The following is a 20,830-nucleotide window of genomic DNA, read 5'->3' as shown; positions in this document are numbered from 1 at the left end:
TGAACAGTTTGCAACTGAAACAATAATGATACAATGTACAGAACTTTATTGTTCTGGTGCGGGCCAAACTAGGCCTCGACTCCATCTTGCTTCTTGAAGCAGCCATAATAAAAACCTTGTGTTTATATTTTTTATTGACACAACAAGTAGAAAAATATACACTGATTCTCTGTGATGACATGCTGTTCTTGAGGAACTGAGGAGGAAGCCTTTTGTTACTTTTCATAGCTCCCTCTATTAGCTCACTGTAGACTATTCATTTATGAAACATTTAGACATTTCATTGTTCATGTAACCAGATTTGTTCTGACACTTTTGATGCCATTAGGCCAAAGAGGGCAGGTAATGTATTTAGAGGGAGAGTGCTAGAATGGTTTTATTTTATAATAATGTTAATGCTGTGTTATCGTTTAAAGCTGAGTTGATACATTTGATCAGCCTATGCTATGTGATTTCTATTGCTCTGCATTGTAAAATGTATTACAAAAGGCCTAGATTTTGGAGAGCCAGATGTTTTTGGGCCTCTACTAGGGAAGCTGCCTACTGAGTTGCTATACACTCTGGACTTGTCTATTTTTCAGACCTTTCTGATTGTGGCATCAATTTAAAAATGTTAAAGCCTTTATGGCAATCAATTTCCGAGTCTTATAAGTGGCTTTTTGAACCTAACTATATTTCTTTTTTATACTGTACTTTAATATTTTAATACATCTTCTTGGTTTCTAATTTACTGATCTCAGTTGTTGCCCTTTTATGAGCCAGTTTTCAGTTACTGACTGTATTTTGAAATGCTGTTTTAAATCTTATCTTTAGGGGCACATTTCCTCATCTATTGTTGAGGATAACGCCACCCCCAACCAAGCATCAGTAATTCATCTTTGTTTAGTGAATTACCTGAGAGATCATCTGTAACCCTCCTGCTGCAGTAGCAATATATGTAGGAGCTTTAAACGTGCACACAAATATTATAATATTTTATAATATTCAGTGTTACATGCCAGTTTATGTATACAGGTACCCTTCAGAGCACAATCTCACAACCAAAACCTCAGCAGTTGCTAAATGAAACCCAAGTGGTGTAGCTCTATGTAGCACAACAATCTTGATTAAGCTTCATACTTTTCCAAAAAAACAAAACAGAATATAAGTGGCACTATGCATATGTTCAAATGAAAAGCAGCCCGTAGAAACATCAACATATTTGTTTAAAACAAATTTCAGTATGTTCTTGATGAATTGTTGGCCTTCAATGGAGTTTGTTGTTAACTGAATCTCGACTGCATAGGAGACATTGTCGTGGGGTTCCAGTAATGTATTTCTAGAGAAAAAGAATACTGGAAACTTGTGTCTAACAATCCTTCAATATCAGACCCCTAAACAATGCCACCTCAAGTGTAATTTCAAAAAGCCAATAATTGAAAACATGTTTAAGCAACTCTGAATTTATATATGAGCGACACAACAAGAGCCCTACATTTCCCAAACTCATTAGCTTTTTCAATGGTCAATACTGCTTCATATGCAAACCTGTAGAACATAAAAGAACGGAGTTCACCTTCAAAGGCAGTCACAACTATAGAATCAACAACAGACAGACTAGCCACAGCACATATATTGCTCTAAATAATAGGCATATGCCATCTAGCATGCATTGGCAGGACCATATGATCACTAGAAAAAAGAATGAAGAAACACTACAGGAGCATTCACAAAAATGACTGTTGTTAAAAAAACATTTTTCTGGATACAATGAGCATCAAAAAGAATTCACATCAGATTTTGCACAAAAAAAAGGCGAGAAGGTGATTGAGAACTAACACTTCATCAAACAGATAGTTACTGGAATCTTAGACTGGACACAGTCAAACATGAACTATATAAAGAAGGCGAACTACATTACTGGTACAGTAAAATTAACCAACCCTTTAATCCTTACTGTAGGCAATTTCTGCACACCTAGCCTAGTCCACCAGCAATTGATGCTTTATCCATTACCTGTATCACAGTTAACTTGGTAGATTTAGCAGCCTATCCATCTACTGTCAGGGATGTTAATACCACATAATATGAGCCTACTGGAACTTTCTAACATCTAGGCTGGCCGTAACGTCTGCTCTCCTATTCAACAGCTAAGAAATCACAACTGATAAAAGTACTTGGACATTTTTCAATATGATTGATTGAATGCATAACCTTGTAGAAAATCCTTTTTTCTGCAACTAATGAGTAACAATGCTCTTCAAAGTTATTTACTTTGAATGTGTTGTGCTTCAATATACCTAGTTTTTATAATTACATTGTAGACTACAACCCCTAAATATGTCTTACCACAATAATTCACTCATTTCTGACAAATAGCGTACAAAAACTATCCACCAGCTAGGCTGTCCCTAATGCAATCACTAAGCTACAATAACTATAAAATCACATATGATCTGAAGGAACATGACCTGAAGCAACTACATGGATGATTTAGCTTTTTTCATTGTAAGGCAAACGTTTGTGTGGAAAAAATATTTTATTCTGTAACAAATCATTAACAACGCTCTTTACTTATTAGTTTATCTGAAGTTTATTTGCACCAGATGTTATGATCTCATTGCACAGCACGTTCTATTTTCATAAGAAATGTATCTCATGGATCATACATGATCTGAAAAAACAATTTGCTTGATTTGATATGTATTTCATTGTAATGTAGAACCTTATGTGCAAATACATTGTTTATTCTGTAACAAAATTACAAACAACTGTTTTTGAGTAACAGTTTAATTCACTCAAAAAATATGTTTATTTGCACAAGATGTTTTACTCTCACTGCATACTCCAAGTAAACAAATTATTGCTACCTGTATAATTTAACCATTTCTAACTACCCTTAATCTCTGCCCCATAAAACACAAGAGCTCCCCTTTTCATAAATGGGGTCGACTGATTTCACGTATCAAACATGTAGTACCACTGAGAATCTATAATCTAAGATTACTGGCCCATGTACGTACAGTATATGCAACAAACCGCTTACTGACCCAACACACCTCAACAATAAACTACTCAAAAATAACCCTATTTAGAAATAAGTGATGACATTTCAAACAGACGTGTTACCACTTTTGAAATTACAATCTCGTTCAGATGTTATTATGACCTGTCCAACTCCTCTGTGTCCAGAAGAATATCTGAGGAAGTAACCTGACATCACAGCTAGACAGTACAACATATTCTCCAGTCCAGATTAGTCCAATTCAAATGTTTCCATTAATATCCTGTCTTTAATATATGCACCAGGCATTTTACTTCCCCAATTCTCCTACCAAACTGTTTCATTCCAAAATGGCTACCAATATTCCACTGTAGTGTCTTCAATACATAAGCCAGAGGCACTTTCCATCAGCCATGTATGATTCCAGATTCTGTATTTAACCCACAACAGTTTTACAAATGCCAGTCCAAAAGCAAATAGGCTTTGCTCACACACTAGCTCGCATCAGACACTGCTATACCAGGACACAATTATACTCGATTTTTTATGACTTATGTAAGACCTGACCTACAGGTTGCACAGTGCTGACATCAAATGAGGACAACCACATTTACACTCCATTCAGGGCTTTTCCTGAGGGGGGCATGCAACCAACAACAAACTGTTTGGGACATTCCTTGGAACTAATACTTCAGTACTAGAAAGCTTCAGGCTCCAGGTAACACATGACCTGTGGGTCAAGATTCTTCTACCACATTTTACTCCTGACCAAAGTCTTTCTGACTGCCCTAAATGTACTTTTTCTGTTCCATCGGGTTTCCCCCTGAAAGAACTCCAACTCAATTACGGTAAGTCTCCGAGGCATTCAAGCTTAGGACCATTCACCCAGTCTTATATTTACCAACCAAACTACATTTATTTTCTACTGAATGCCTTCAGTGTGAAAACTATAATTTCGCCACACCTCCACCAGTTTTGACTTTTATCCACCAAAACAAGTGCAACAGCCCCCTCAGTTGAAGTCAAAAACCCAGTAGTAATTATGGACTACAACTTCTTTCTTGCTCTACAAGTAAATAAAGTGACCCCCTTTAACAGTACCTCTGAGGGTAAGGGAAATTCAATCCATTTGCAGGGCCACTCCTAATAATGGCATTAGTGGAAACGTAACTTTATGAAAATGGAGCATGTGCTGCCTGAGCAAAAACAGGAGCAGAACCAGACCAGTTCTGCCACTTATCTACCCTCCAGAAGCCCAATACACATCCAGAGTTGGAGGTAACAACCCTGCTCTCCAGGGGACAATAGCCTGCCCCTGGGCTCACAGAGGCTGGGTGAATTCTACAACTAGCCACCTAATAGTAATTAATCAGCTGGGAGAAGAAGGAACGGGTACAGCTGGTAGACTAAAGGACTGTCTTCACGGTACGTCTAGATTTAGGCATGCCAACCAGAACTGGCAGGGGCTAATCCCATTCATTTCGACTGCTTTCCTACATTTTCTGACTGCAGTCCCAGCACAGGAAGAAAGAGTTCTTGACCACGACAGATGGACTATACCTCATCTATAGAGGTTAGTGGCTTAGGGAGAGCCAGAGCCCCTTCTAAAGGAAGATGTTTAGGATTAAGGGTTTCTGATAATTTATATAGTGAAGTGAAGTTGAAGCACTGCAAAAGGAGGTGTGCACAGTGCAAGAAAATAGATTGGATTTGGTGGGAAAACATTTCCAATAAACACTTCATCTCAATAGAAGAGTAACTGAGCAGACCCAGAGACCCTCCCAATGGAGGAAGGGGAAAGGCTTCTTGGATTTAGGGTTTCTAGGAAATATGCACAAAACTCAAAGAGGGAATGTTGAAAAAGGAGACAAGACAATTTGCATGTAATATTTAGAACAGGGTGGAAGGATTTCTCCAATTGATGGCTAGTGCCCAGGATACAACTGGCACCTCACCATCACCTACTCAGAACATTCCCGGACCTGTTAATACTATACCCAAAGGAAAAGGCCCAGATGGAGGAAAGAAGACTCAAGGCCTCCTAACTACTGTTGGGGCCCTTGGAATGGAGTGGCGCTTCAAAGGTAAGATGACCGATTTACAGTTTTCCTTCTCGAAGGACACAAAAAGCAAGACCCCTGACTCCAGGAGGGCCCAGCTGAGCACAGAGGATAAAACTTTGCAGGTGCCATGGCTGAAGAGAGACATGCTACCTACAAGCATTCCCTGACAACATAGGTGCTGGAGGCATGACCAGAAGGAATGTTTTTAGCATTGAGAGAAAAGTGGGACTTAGTTCAAAAGCCTGCTGTGTACCAGGACAATATGCTGATGCTTATCAGGGAGTATACACCCAAGCACTGCAAGAAAATCTGGTTCTTCCTACTTAGAAAGATACCTAAGCTCATACAGATGGCCTCCCCAGCTTCTAGTCTTGCCACTCTAGAGCATTTTAAGAACCAAAAAATAGCAACTAAGTTCAAAGGTAAAACCTCTGACCAGAATGAGGAAGACAATCTATTCCAGCAGCAAAGCTAATTCTGCAGCTATAAAGTCCAAATTTGCAGTGCTTAGTGCTTATCACATTGTGAAGGAAGTTTCATTGAGACTTCTGTTGAGGTTTGACCAATGTGTGTCTATAAAGTTGGATCATTTAAAAGTACATAAAAGAATACTAGAGGAGCACTGATAGAAAATGGGTTTCTGGTTGGGAAATGTATGCACCCTATCCAAGCAGCAATCACAATCCTAGTTAGGCTAAGACAGTTATGCAACATTGTTAGACCTGACAGCCTTAGGGTGGACATCCCCCAACTTTTTGCCTGCCTCCCTCCACTTGTTGACACTGTTTCTGCTGGTCTGAGGACTCTGCGCACTTTACCACTGCTAACCAGTGCTAAAGCGCATATGCTCTCTCCCTTAAACATGGTAACATTGGTTCACAACCAATTGGCAAATTGGGTTTATTATTAAGTCCCTAGTAAAGTGCACTACATGTGCCCAGTGCCTGTAAATTAAAAGCTACTAGTGGCCCTGCAGCACTGATTGTGCCACCCACATAAGTAGCCACTTAACCATGTATCAGGCCTGCTATTGCAGGGCCTACCATTGCAGTCTAACTGCCACTTCGACAGGGCATTTAATAGTACTTGCCAAGCCTTACTCCCCACTTTTTCTACATATAAGTCACCCCTAAGGTATGCCCTAGGTAACCCATAGGGCAGGGTGCTATGTAGGTAAAAGGCAGGAATTGTACATATGTGGTTTATATGTCCTGGTAGTGAAAAACTTCTAAATCCATTTTCCACTACAGTGAGGCTGGCTCCTTTGACAGGCTAGCATTTGGTCTGCCCTCATATACTATTTGAGTGTTAGATTCTGATCTGAAAGAGGTAACCAGGTCATAGTTAGTATGGCCAGAATGGTAATAGAAAATCTAGCTTATTGGGGAGGTTGGATTTTAACTACTATTTTAGAAATGCCACTTTTAGGAAGTGAGCATTTCTCTGCACTTAAAACCCATCTGTGTCTTACAGCCTGTCTTCAATCAACATGTGGACTAGGCTGGTTGACAGCTTCCTTGTGCATTTCACTCAGACAACCAGAAACACAGGACACTCAGTCACAGCTGCACTCATCTGCATACTGCATGGATCTTCCTGGGCTGGAAGGGTGGAGGGCCTGACACTTACATTTCAAAGGCTAGAGGCCTGCCCTTACACAATGGAGTGCCAAGCCCCCTACTGGGACCCTCGCAGACAGACCTGCACTGAATGCGGAACTTATGCACTTCAAAACCACTCTCTGAAGTCGCCCCCACATCAAAGGCATTTTTGGGTATATAAACTGGGTCTCTGACCCACCAACTCAGACACTTCTGGACCTATACCTGCACCCAGTTGAGAGGAATTAAGATTCTTTTAAACCTTTTAAAAGTAATATTTTCATTTTTGATCATTTGGATCTTTGGCGTTTTGACCTTATTTAATTCAGATAAATATTATCTTTTTTTCTAAACCTGTACGGTGTATTTTATGTTTTTTTCACTGTGTTACTGTATGATATATTGCACAAATACTTTACACATTGCCTTCTAAGTTAAGCCTGACTGCTCAGTGCCAAGTTACCAGAGGGTAGGTACAGGATCATTTGGATTGTGTGTGACTCTCCCTGACTATGATTGTGGTCTCTACTTGGACAAGGGTGTATACCTCTGCCAACTAGAGACCCCATTTCTAACAAACATAAATTAACGTGCTCAACCTCTGGTAGCTTGGCACAGAGCAGTTGGGCTTAATGTAAGAGGCAATGTGTAAAGTAGTTCTACAACACCTAGAACAGTAAAACAGTGAAAATACCACACAAAAATAATCCACACCAGGTTCAGAAGATAGAGCTTCATTTACTGAACAAAACAAGACCTATGAGAATCCCATTAGCAGAAGTTGAGATAAGACTTTTTTCAAGAATATCTGTAAATATAGTGCTTAAAAGCTTAGAATGCCAACCATGGCTATCTGGTCGCACTTGACCGAGTCAAATCAAAAAAGTCAAGCAGACCATGATGGAGTCCAGGTTGGATACAGGAACTGTTGGACTTTTTTTGCTTATGCAGGGCCATCCCCAATCTTTTTGCCTTCTGCCTCCTATTTTTTTTCTGACCTGTTGCTGTTGGTCTTTGAACTCTGAGCACTTTACCACTGCTAACCAGTGCTAAAGTGCATATGCTCTCTGTGTAAATTGTATTGTTGATTGGTTTATCCATGATTGGCATATCTGATTTACTTGTAAGTCCCTAGTAAAGTGCACTGGAGGTGCCAGGGCCTGTAAATCAAATGGTACTAGGGGCCTGCAGCACTGGTTGTGCCACCCACATGAGTAGCTCTGCAATCATGCCTCAGACATGCCATTGGAGTGTCTGTGTGTGCAGTTTTAACTCTAAATTCGACTTGGCAAGTGTACCCACTTGCCAGGCCTTCCCTTTTTTTACATGTCAGACACCCCTAAGGTAGGCCATAGTTAGCCCCAAGGGCAGGGTGCAGTGTATGGTTAAGGTAGGACATATAGTAATGTGTTTTATATGTCCTGACAGTGAAATATTGCTAAATTAGTTTTTCAATATTGCAAGGCCTGTCCCTCTCATAGGTTAACATGGGAGCTACCTTTAAATCTGATTAAAGTGTAGATTCCCTTTGGGAGCGGATGGACATGTGGAGTTTGGGGACTCTGAGCTCACAATTTAAAAATACATCTTTAAGTAAAGTTGATTTTAAGATTGTGTGTTTGAAAATGCCACTTTAGCGTATACCATTTCTGTTACTCTGCCTGTTTGTGGATTCCCTGTCTGGGTCAGTTTGACAGTTGGGCTGGTTGCACCTCACACTAGACAGTGACACAAAAGGAGCTGGGGTGTTGTCTGCATTTCCTGATGAGCCATCTGTGCTAGGAGGGAGGGGAGGAATGGTCACTTACACCTGAAAGGACTGTGACTGTCCTCACAAAATGCAGTCTCCGACCCCCTGGTGAGTGTCTGGGGCCTGCCCTGGGCAAGGCAGGATTTCACATTCAAAATGACTTTACTTTGAAGTAGGGCTACTTCAAAGGAGAAATTGGGTATAAGAAGGGCACCCAAAACCACAGACTTTAGATCACTTCTGGACATCAAGAGGAACCTCTGCCTGGAGAAGAGCTGAAGAGAAGTGCTGCCCTGCCTGTGACTGTGCTTTGTGGAGCAATCCTGCAGTTGCTGCTTCTGCCAGAGTAAGAGGGAAAAGACTGGGAATCTCCAAGGGCTTGATTTAGAGCTTGCCTCCTGTTGCTTGAAGTCTCAGGGACAGCAAATACTTATTTCTGCCAGCACCTGGAGTGTCTGGAGAGACTCCTGCTCTGACAAGTGGTGCCCTATCCAGTCCCTGGGCCCTTAAAAACTGGCGGAAATCCAAGGAAATCGGCCTCAGATGACTTCGGACCAACGCCGCTGCTGAATCCGGTGACGCTGCCTGCAACCGACTCCGTGATCTACGCTGGATCGCGACGACCTTCACAGGCCCGATGCCACTGCAGCCTCGCTGAAGTCTGCGACTCCGTGGAAGTCTCCGCACCACGTCGTGACCGACACCGCTCGAAGTGCACAGATTCAACGTTTCACACAGACGCCGCAATCCCCGACTTTGCGCATCAACTTGTTTTCACTCTTCACCAAAGGTACTGTACTTGGGGGTCTACGCGACTCCGTGTCAGGCGCCGCTGGTGTCGGCTTGTTGGGAACGACTCTGTCACGACGCCGTGTTAACACCTCATCTAAGCATTTTGTGTTTCTAAGCGCTATTTCTGAGTTTAATCTTTAAAAATTCATAACTTGACTTGTGTATGTCAGATTTTTGGCGTTTTGGTCTTGTTTTGTTTAGATAAATATTTCCTATTTTTCTGAACTGGTGTTGTGTCATTTTGTGGTGTTTTCATTAAGTTACTGTGTGTGTTGGTATAAATACTTTACACCTACCACTCTGCAGTTAAGCCTACAGCTCTGCCAAGCCACAAAGGGGTTAAGCAGGGGTTAGCTGAGGGTGATTCTCTTTTACCCTGACTAGAGTGAGGGTCCTCGCTTGAACAAGGGGTAACCTGACTGTCAACCAAAGACCCCATTTCTAACAGGGACCAATCTTGTTCTGCTGAAAAAGGACCTTTTGTATGGAGGCTGTGTCGACGTCAAAGACCTGATGTGAGGAGCAGAGGAGGTGATGAGCTGGCGATGCGTCAGTTCCAATCTGTGCAGTCGAAACCTTGGTGATGCGTCATCAAGCTGCACAGCCGGTGATACATAGGCGGTGGGTCGTCCTGAGGGCGATGCTTCGATTCTGAGCTGCGCTACCACCTCTGCGATGTCCTCGTCCTCAGAGGCAGCGGCGATGCGTCGGCGTGAAAAAAAACATGGTTCCGATCGGCGCAGGGACGGCAATGCATGGGTTTTTGTAGCAATAGCTGCAGAAGCTGTAGCAGGGTTGAGTGAAGTCTTTGATGTCTCTGAGACTTCAGAACACGAGGCAAGCCAGTTAACCCGCCCTTGGAGTCACTTTGGTTCTGGGAAATATAGAGATGCAGGTCCAGTCCTTCTCACTAGTAGGCAAGGAAGGCAGCAGGGAAGGTTCAGCAAAGAAGGAGTCCAGCAAAGCCCAGCAGAGTGCTAGTCCTTTCAGCAGCAGAGTAGTCCTTCCTCCAAGGCGGATTCTACTCAGGTTCAGAATTGTACTGATTTGATAGAGTCAGAAGTCCAGTTCTTACACCCAATGGTGCCTTTGAAGTGGGGGAGACTTCAAAGAAAGTACTCTGAAATGCACAAAGTCCCTGGCACCAGACACACTACAAGGGGTATGCAGCCTCTGTGAGGGCTCAGGACACAGCCCATTCAGGTGTGTCCCTCCCATCCTGCCCAGGATGGCCATCAACATGCAGATGGTCACTCAGTCGCACTTACGCTCCCCTTGTGTGTGGCTGCCTGGTGGGAATGCACAAGAGCACAGCTGTCACCTTCCCAGATGTGTATTCAAAGGCAGGTAGAAGGCACTAGATTATTTAAAATAAGAAAATGTCTTTCTAAAAGTGGCATTTCCAGAAGTACAACTTAAAACCTGGCTTCACCATGAGTTGTGATTTTGAATTGTGATTCCAAAGACACCGCACCTGGGTGCCCCATCTCTTCCCATTAAGAAATTGCACTTATAAATTGTAATAAGGCAAACCTGATGTTAACCTATGGGAGAGATAGGCCTTGCAGTAGCGAAAAATGAATTTAAGACTTTTTCACTTCCATGGGCATGTAAAGATTAAATGTGCATGTCCACTTTTTTTAAATACACTGCACTACATTAGGGGTGATGTATACGTAATAAAAAAGGAAGTTTGGGTCTGCCACTAGGGTTAATTTGCAGGCCGACAGGGCAGTTTAAAACAGCACCTCCTGTGCTGGAATGGTAGGCCTAAGCCATGTTTAAAGGGTTATTGCTGTGGGTGGCACAATCAGTGTCCACTAGCAGCATTTAACTTACAGGCCCTGGGAAACGGTAGTTCACTTTATTAGAGACTTATAAGTAAATTAAATATGACAATTGTGGATACACCAATGTATCATGTATCAGGGAAAAAGCACACGCACTTTGGCACTGGTCAGAAGTGCTTAAGTGCTCAGAGTCCTAAAGCCAGAAAACACGAGGTTAGCAAAACAGGAGGTCAGAAGGCAAAATGTTTGGGGAAACCACGCCAAGGATGCCAGGTCTCACAAGCACTATTTTACATACTCTGAAATGCCTTTTTGAATAGACCTGTTTATGTTCTATGCGATCAAAACATCAAATACAAATCCTTTGGTAACATAAGTGTCCCCCCATCAATAATTTCTCTAGGGAACATTGATTTTTCATACTAAGAAAAGGATCATTACTAACTCAAAAGGGGGTGCGGTATACATCAGCAGTGCCATGATTTCAAAATCTGAAAAAACAATTATTACTGTTTGTTCATTGGTTTAAAGTTTTTCAGTTTCCCAGTAAATATCACTGTGCTCACATGCAAGCAAGGCTTCAGAGAAAACATGAGCAAATTAAGTTGTCATAAAGAGTTATTACCACACAACATTCTGGACAGAAGTAAAGTTGAGACACTTGATTCATTTCATTTTGTACTGTATAGAAAGAGTGTGTTAACATATGTTATTGCAGTAAACCTGACAAAACTCACCAGTATGCACTTATGATTTAAACATGTATATTTATAAAACACTGAAATATCAGCTTTCCCTATTAGCCACATGTAATCCGCACTACACTAAATTTGCGTCTAAAGTTTATGAAGCATAAATCATTCAAAATGCACCACATACCTTTCTTGAAGAAAACCAATAAAAGGTGATATTCCTGTTCCAGGTCCAACCATGACAATGGGGAGTGACGGATCCGCTGGTAAATGAAAACTGAGTGATGGGCGTGAAAATATTGAAACCTGTAACAAAGATACATTTATTAGAGCACAGATACATTTTAAAGTATTTTCTTAACTCTCAACCACTCAAGGTTATACCACCGCAACGAAAGATGGTATGTATGCTGTGGGGACGGATAGTATTATGGAGCCAATTAAAATTATGAAAGGCCAAAAACTTAAATGTGGATAATAAAAACGTATGCTGCATCTTAATGTTCATATTTTTTGCTAAAATACAAAAACACTGCTAGAAATAAGTACACAACTGCAAATACCATGAGGTATGCTACTTTACACATTAGTGACATGACACGCAGCTCTACGTGTTCTGCAAACCACAAGTAACTGTCATCCACGCTTTCAACTTTGAACGAAATATAGATCCACGCAGTGCTCATGGCGGCTCACTACGATATTAGCATTAAGGAAAATAATGCAATATGTGGCAACTGTATGCCAATACTGAATGGCAATTTCACGATATAGGTACTGTTGCTTGCATTACAAGCCACGTAAAAGCTTGTTGGTGTTCCAGTATATTACCAGGCACTATCAACAGCCAGTGCACTCACTAGAAGACTAGATGTAATCTAGGTAATAAAGAATGCATGATTTACTAGCATTTGTATCGAAAAGATTAAATTCCACTTAGGACACAGAGGCCCTCATTCTGACCCTGGCGGTCGGCGGAGAGGCGGCGGTCGGACCGCGAACAGACCGGCGGTATTAAAAATGGCATTCTGACCGCGGCGGTCCCCGCCGCGACCGACCGCTACTTCTCCACTCCGACCGCCGCGGCGGTCATGACCGCGGGGCTGGAGTTTGCGCACTCCGGCCCCGCGGTCGTCCCAAGACCGCCAAGGGTATTATGACCCTGCCTACCGCCGCGGTTTCTTGCGGGCGGGAACCGCCGTGCGAACCATGGCGGTAAGCACTATCGGGGCCAGGGAATTCCTTCCCTGGCACTGATAGGGGTCTCCCCCACCCCCCACTACCCACCCGAGTCCTCCCCCCACACCCTCCACCCCCCTGCCACCCCCCAGAGGTGGTACGAACCCCCTCCCCACCCCCACCCCGACATGTACATACATGTACCCCGACATGCACACACCCCCAACATGCACATATACACACCCCCTACACACACATACACAACGGGGACACATACCCGCACACATACATGCCGACATGCGCACCTGCCGAACAGCACACATTACCCATAGACACAGCAGCACCCCTCTACACACTCACACGCACACCCCCATGCACGCACACATCACACAACACCCCCCCCACCCCCTCCCCTCACGGACGATCAACTTACCTTGTGCGTTGGTCCTCCGGGAGGCGACGGGAGCCATAGGGACGTGACCGCCAACAGAAGACCGCCAACAGAAGACCGCCACACAGAAATGTGGGTCGTAATTCTGGGGGCGGTGTTCTGCTGGCGTGGCGGTGGAGGTTGACCAGTCTCCACTTTCCCGCCGACCGCCATTGTGGCTGCTGGCGGTATTCCGGCGGAACGCTCCCAGCGGTCGGAATACGCGCAGCGGCATACCGCCGCGGTCGGCGGTCTTTACCGCGGCGGTAACTCGGCGGTCTTGCGAAAAGACCGCCAAGGTCAGAATGAGGGCCAGAGTGTAGGAATACGCTGAACTTTCCATCCTTTATTGAGCTCCAGCAGACTTCAACAAGTATAACATCAAATCTACTTTTCCCCTAATTTCCATGAAAAAACTACAACTTTGAACCAATCACAGCTCCTTTAGTCCCTTATAATGAGCCACTCCGCCTAACTCCTCCTCGTTCGTTCCTGTGACATGCAGCATTTGTCAAAGGACTTCTAACCTCCTTTATGAACTTTAGAAGCTGAAAAACAGAACACGCCCTGAGAAGAATATACCAGCTCATAGGAAAAAAACCATAGAACAACTTAAATGAGAACATAATAATCACCATCTCAAGTAATCAGTGATGTTCTAAAAAATAACCTAAAATCCACAAGAAATTGCAAATGCATTAATGAACGGACCAAATATATGATACTTATACCGTACAATAATCTTTGCATAAGAATTGAAACCATTATGAACTGAAAGCATTCACAGAAGTGTGGGCAGTATCCCCAGAAACCCCTGGTGGGAATAATCCTTGCATCTGTGTCCTTAATAGAATTGAAACTTTCTGTTACGAATGCTAGGAAATTTTACATTCTATGTCAGGACCGGAGGTAAGGATTATGCTTGTTAAAAGACTGCCGACCACTGAAGAGGTCATATCAAAAACCAATATGAAAAAAAAAAAAACGTTTGAACATAGAGTCCGAAGACTAGTCAGCTGCATTCAGAATATCTTCTAAATGAGTACTCACATTGAATACTTTGGAAGCCATGGCACCTCTCACTGAATGCACCCCAAATTGCGACACGAGTGCCAGCCTCTTGCATGATCCCTTGGTTCCACCTTGCGATAGTAGAGGAAGACACCACTTTGAAAGGATTCTGAGGGGATATCAAGAATTGTCCTTCCCCAGCAGGCCTAAACTCTTCAGTCATGCTTTCATATGCCTACAAACATTTCACCACACACAACTTAGGGGACTTGTCAAAAGCTGGATAAGAAATTATCCGCACATTGGTCTATGTCCGACAGAAAATATGAAACCTTATACCTTACAGGGTGAACACCCGATCTGTTAGATCAAGATAACGCACATCCGATCCGACACACTCCGAGGCAGGAAATAAGACATAAAAACATATCTTCTTTCCCAGGGATTTGTTTACGAGGAAGGAAATCATTGAAGGCCAAGACTGAAAGAGACGCAGGACCTGGTTAACATCTCATGAAGCAGAGTATCTCGGCTCTTATGGCAAGGAGAGGAGGATACCTCGCATCAGTTTACAAACCAAAGGATGTTCCCCGACTTGATGCCCTTGAATTGGAATATGACCTCCAGAGATGGCTGACTGGAAGGTGTTCACTGCTATAGGCCTGTCCCTGCGAAGCCAGAAAGTTTAAGACATTGACAATGCCAGACCCCAAGGGATCTCAACCCGGTTGTGTACACCAACAAACCCATCTTGCCATGCCGATTTATATTGTTTAGTGGTACTGTCTGCCCATGCTGTGGTCAGCATTTTTTAAGTCTCTCCTGAAAGGCCCAGGACTCTCCATCTCTCCCTGTAATCCTCCATGTCATGAGAGGCAAAAACCTTGCAGGACTAATGGGTGAGGATTCTCCAGAAGATTGCGAAGGAGATCTGTAGCACAGGGTAGACAGATTGGAAAATATCAAGAAAATTCCAGAAGAACTGGAAACCTCTTGGCACAGACTGCACAGTTTGTGTTGCCCAAAAAGATTATGGTGTGCTGTGCCCATCCGGAAGGAGAATCTGGTGATATCGGGGTGCCTGAGGCCTTTGCCTCTTCCGCTTATTCAAGATTTTGGTTGAGGAGCCTAACACATTTGAATGTTTGTTCTGGCAGGAACGCAAGGATCTACTGATACCCTTTTTGGGATCTCGAATATACTTAGACAAGAAGGTGGCCATTCTAGAATCGTTACTTTGAGTGAGCACCACCTCGTCCGCCATGGAAGGACGCGGACATTCGGCTCGCAAACAAACGTGCACTTCCTTGTCAAGGGATTTGCAGATGCGTTCCACTATATACTTAGAGACATTGGGGGACGGGGCCCACTCAGCTGACCTGGTGTGTATGAGATAATTTGAATCTAACATGTCAGAAGTGCCATCTGGATCATCACTGAGAGTAGATTTAGGGAACGAGTGCCAGGGCATGGAGGAACTGGCCTCATCATTAGAATTCCTGGGGTGATCCCCACTGGGGGAGAAGGGAGGGTCCACATCGTTTGGCAAGGAGTGCTCTTGAAGTGGCATCAATTCCAGAAGGGGGACTGTAGGAAAGTACCATCTTGCCTGGCACGTTACCCCCATTTTTCACTGTATATATGTTGTTTTAGTTGTATGTGTCACTGGGACCCTGGTAACCCAGGGCCCCAGTGCTCATAAGTGTGCCTAAATGTGTTACCTGTGTAGTGACTAACTGTCTCACTGAGGCTCTGCTAATCAGAACCTCAGTGGTTATGCTCTCTCATTTCTTTCCAAATTGTCACTGACAGGCTAGTGACCATTTTTACCAATTTACATTGGCTTACTGGAACACCCTTATAATTCCCTAGTATAGGGTACTGAGGTACCCAGGGTATTGGGGTTCCAGGAGATCCCTATGGGCTGCAGCATTTCTTTTGCCACCCATAGGGAGCTCTGACCATTCTTACACAGGCCTGCCACTGCAGCCTGAGTGAAATAACGTCCACGTTATTTCACAGCCATTTTACACTGCACTTAAGTAACTTATAAGTCACCTATATGTCTAACCTTTACCTGGTAAAGGTTAGGTGCAAAGTTACTTAGTGTGAGGGCACCCTGGCACTAGCCAAGGTGCCCCCACATTGTTCAGAGCCAATTCACTGAACTTTGTGAGTGCGGGGACACCATTACACGCGTGCACTACATATAGGTCACTACCTATATGTGGCTTCACCATGGTAACTCCGAATATGGCCATGTAACATGTCTATGATCATGGAATTGCCCCCTCTATGCCATCCTGGCATTGTTGGTACAATTCCATGATCCCAGTGGTCTGTAGCACAGACCCTGGTACTGCCAGACTGCCCTTCCTGGGGTTTCTCTGCAGCTTCTGCTGCTGCCAACCCCTCAGACAGGCAGCTGCCCTCCTGGGGTCCAGCCAGGCCTGGCCCAGGATGGCAGAACAAAGAACTTCCTCTGAGAGAGGGTGTGACACCCTCTCCCTTTGGAAAATGGTGTGAAGGCAGGGGAGGAGTAGCCTCCCCCAGCCTCTGGAAATGCTTTGTTGGGCACAGATGTGCCCAATTCTGCATAAGCCAGTCTACACCGGTTCAGGGACCCCTTAGCCCCTGCTCTGGCGCGAAACTGGACAAAGGAAAGGGGAGTGACCACTCCCCTGACCTGCACCTCCCCTGGGAGGTGTCCAGAGCTCCTCCAGTGTGCTCCAGACCTCTGCCATCTTGGAAACAGAGGTGCTGCTGGCACACTGGACTGCTCTGAGTGGCCAGTGCCACCAGGTGACGTCAGAGACTCCTTGTGATAGGCTCCTTCAGGTGTTAGTAGCCTTTCCTCTCTCCTAGGTAGCCAAACCCTCTTTTCTGGCTATTTAGGGTCTCTGTCTCTGGGGAAACTTTAGATAACGAATGCATGAGCTCAGCCGAGTTCCTCTGCATCTCCCTCTTCACCTTCTGATAAGGAATCGACCGCTGACCGCGCTGGAAGCCTGCAAACCTGCAACATAGTAGCAAAGACGACTACTGCAACTCTGTAACGCTGATCCTGCCGCCTTCTCGACTGTTTTCCTGCTTGTGCATGCTGTGGGGGTAGTCTGCCTCTCTGCACCAGAAGCTCCGAAGAAATCTCCTGTGGGTCGACGGAATCTTCCCCCTGCAACCGCAGGCACCAAAAAGCTGCATTACCGGTCCCTTGGGTATCCTCTCAGCACGACGAGCGAGGTCCCTCGAATCCAGCGACACCGTCCAAGTGACCCCCACAGTCCAGTGACTCTTCAGCCCAAGTTTGGTGGAGGTAAGTCCTTGCCTCACCTCGCTGGGCTGCATTGCTGGGAACCGCGACTTTGCAAGCTTCTCCGGCCCCTGTGCACTTCCGGCGGAAATCCTTCGTGCACAGCCAAGCCTGGGTCCACGGCACTCTAACCTGCATTGCACGACTTTCTAAGTTGGTCTCCGGCGACGTGGGACTCCTTTGTGCAACTTCGGCGAGCACCGTTTCACGCATCCTCGTAGTGCCTGTTTCTGGCACTTCTCCGGGTGCTACCTGCTTCAGTGAGGGCTCTTTGTCTTGCTCGACGTCCCCTCTCGCTGCAGGTCCAATTTGCGACCTCCTGGTCCCTCCTGGGCCCCAGCAGCGTCCAAAAACGCCAAACGCACGATTTGCGTGTAGCAAGGCTTGTTGGCGTCCATCCGGCGGGAAAACACTTCTGCACGACTCTCCAAGGCGTGGGGGATCCATCCTCCAAAGGGGAAGTCTCTAGCCCTTGTCGTTCCTGCAGTATTCACAGTTCTTCAGCCTAGTAAGAGCTTCTTTGCACCAACCGCTGGCATTTCTTGGGCATCTGCCCATCTCCGAGCTGCTTGTGACTTTTGGACTTGGTCCCCTTGTTCCACAGGTACCCTCAGTCAGGAATCCATCGTTGTTGCATTGCTGATTTGTGTTTTCCTTGCATTTTCCCTCTAACACGACTATTTTGTCCTTAGGGGAACTTTGGTGCACTTTGCACTCACTTTTCAGGGTCTTGGGGAGGGTTATTTTTCTAACTCTCACTATTTTCTAATAGTCCCAGCGACCCTCTACAAGGTCACATAGGTTTGGGGTCCATTCGTGGTTCGCATTCCACTTCTGGAGTATATGGTTTGTGTTGCCCCTATCCCTATGTTTCCCCATTGCATCCTATTGTAACTATACATTGTTTGCACTGTTTTCTAAGACTATACTGCATATTTTTGCTATTGTGTATATATATCTTGTGTATATTTCCTATCCTCTCACTGAGGGTACACTCTAAGATACTTTGGCATATTGTCATAAAAATAAAGTACCTTTATTTTTAGTATAACTGTGTATTGTTGTAAGGAAATGCCTCCTTGGCATGGTTGCCCCCTGACTTTTTGCCTTTGCTGATGCTATGTTTACAATTGAAAGTGTGCTGAGGCCTGCTAACCAGGCCCCAGCACCAGTGTTCTTTCCCTAACCTGTACTTTTGTATCCACAATTGGCAGACCCTGGCATCCAGATAAGTCCCTTGTAACTGGTACCTCTAGTACCAAGGGCCCTGATGCCAAGGAAGGTCTCTAAGGGCTGCAGCATGTCTTATGCCACCCTGGAGACCTCTCACTCAGCACAGACACACTGCTTGCCAGCTTGTGTGTGCTAGTGAGGACAAAATGAGTAAGTCGACATGGCACTCCCCTCAGGGTGCCATGCCAGCCTCTCACTGCCTATGCAGTATAGGTAAGACACCCCTCTAGCAGGCCTTACAGCCCTAAGGCAGGGTGCACTATACCATAGGTGAGGGTACCAGTGCATGAGCATGGTACCCCTACAGTGTCTAAACAAAACCTTAGACATTGTAAGTGCAGGGTAGCCATAAGAGTATATGGTCTGGGAGTCTGTCAAACACGAACTCCACAGCACCATAATGGCTACACTGAAAACTGGGAAGTTTGGTATCAAACTTCTCAGCACAATAAATGCACACTGATGCCAGTGTACATTTTATTGTAAAATACACCACAGAGGGCACCTTAGAGGTGCCCCCTGAAACTTAACCGACTGTCTGTGTAGGCTGACTAGTTCCAGCAGCCTGCCACACCAGAGACATGTTGCTGGCCCCATGGGGAGAGTGCCTTTGTCACTCTGAGGCCAGTAACAAAGCATGCACTGGGTGGAGATGCTAACACCTCCCCCAGGCAGGAGCTGTGACACCTGGCGGTGAGCCTCAAAGGCTCACCCCTTTGTCACAGCCCAGCAGGGCACTCCAGCTTAGTGGAGTTGCCCGCCCCCTCCGGCCACGGCCCCCACTTTTGGCGGCAAGGCTGGAGGGAACAAAGAAAGCAACAAGGAGGAGTCACTGGCCAGTCAGGACAGCCCCTAAGGTGTCCTGAGCTGAAGTGACTCTAACTTTTAGAAATCCTCCATCTTGCAGATGGAGGATTCCCCCAATAGGGTTAGGATTGTGACCCCCTCCCCTTGGGAGGGGGCACAAAGAGGGTGTACCCACCCTCAGGGCTAGTAGCCATTGGCTACTAACCCCCCAGACCTAAACACGCCCTTAAATTTAGTATTTAAGGGCTACCCTGAACCCTAGAAAATCAGATTCCTGCAACTACAAGAAGAAGGACTGCCTAGCTGAAACCCCTGCAGAGGAAGACCAGAAGACGACAACTGCCTTGGCTCCAGAAACTCACCGGCCTGTCTCCTGCCTTCCAAAGATCCTGCTCCAGCGACGCCTTCCAAAGGGACCAGCGACCTCGACATCCTCTGAGGACTGCCCCTGCTTCGAAAAGACAAGAAACTCCCGAGGACAGCGGACCTGCTCCAAGAAAAGCTGCAACTTTGTTTCCAGCAGCTTTTAAAGAACCCTGCAAGCTCCCCGCAAGAAGCGTGAGACTTGCAACACTGCACCCGGCGACCCCGACTCGGCTGGTGGCGATCCAACACCTCAGGAGGGACCCCAGGACTACTCTAAGACTGTGAGTACCAAGACCTGTCCCCCCTGAGCCCCCACAGCGCCGCCTGCAGAGGGAATCCCGAGGCTTCCCCTGACCGCGACTCTTTGAATCCTAAGTCCCGACACCTGGGAGAGACCCTGCACCCGCAGCCCCCAGGACCTGAAGGACCGGACTTTCACTGGAGGAGTGACCCCCAGGAGTCCCTCTCCCTTGACCAAGTGGAGGTTTCCCCGAGGAACCCCCCCCTTGCCTGCCTGCAGCGCTGAAGAGATCCCTAGATCTCCCATTGACTTCCATTACAAACCCGACGCTTGTTCCTACACTGCACCCGGCCGCCCCCGCGCTGCTGAGGGTGAAATTTCTGTGTGGGCTTGTGTCCCCCCCGGTGCCCTACAAAACCCCCCTGGTCTGCCCTCCGAAGACGCGGGTACTTACCTGCAAGCAGACCGGAACCGGGGCACCCCCTTCTCTCCATTCTAGCCTATGTGTTTTGGGCACCACTTTGAACTCTGCACCTGACCGGCCCTGAGCTGCTGGTGTGGTGACTTTGGGGTTGCTCTGAA

The 20,830-nt window shown here is 45.5% G+C and overlaps 1 protein-coding gene across 1 annotated transcript in view; it reads right to left on the bottom strand.

Moving 5' to 3' along the window:
* MTRR (5-methyltetrahydrofolate-homocysteine methyltransferase reductase) overlaps positions 1 to 20,830 on the bottom strand; it is a 543,648-nt gene that overhangs the window by 202,700 nt on the left and 320,118 nt on the right. The window contains exon 12 of the mRNA XM_069219713.1: positions 11,859 to 11,977. Coding sequence (XP_069075814.1) covers positions 11,859 to 11,977 — 119 coding nt within the window. The remainder of the gene's footprint in view (positions 1 to 11,858; positions 11,978 to 20,830) is intronic.

Source organism: Pleurodeles waltl, chromosome 2_2, assembly GCF_031143425.1.
Source record: "Pleurodeles waltl isolate 20211129_DDA chromosome 2_2, aPleWal1.hap1.20221129, whole genome shotgun sequence".
Classification (NCBI taxonomy): Eukaryota; Metazoa; Chordata; class Amphibia; order Caudata; family Salamandridae; genus Pleurodeles; species Pleurodeles waltl.
Note: the sequence above shows the minus strand (reverse complement) of the source record. Positions and strands in the feature narration are given on the sequence as shown.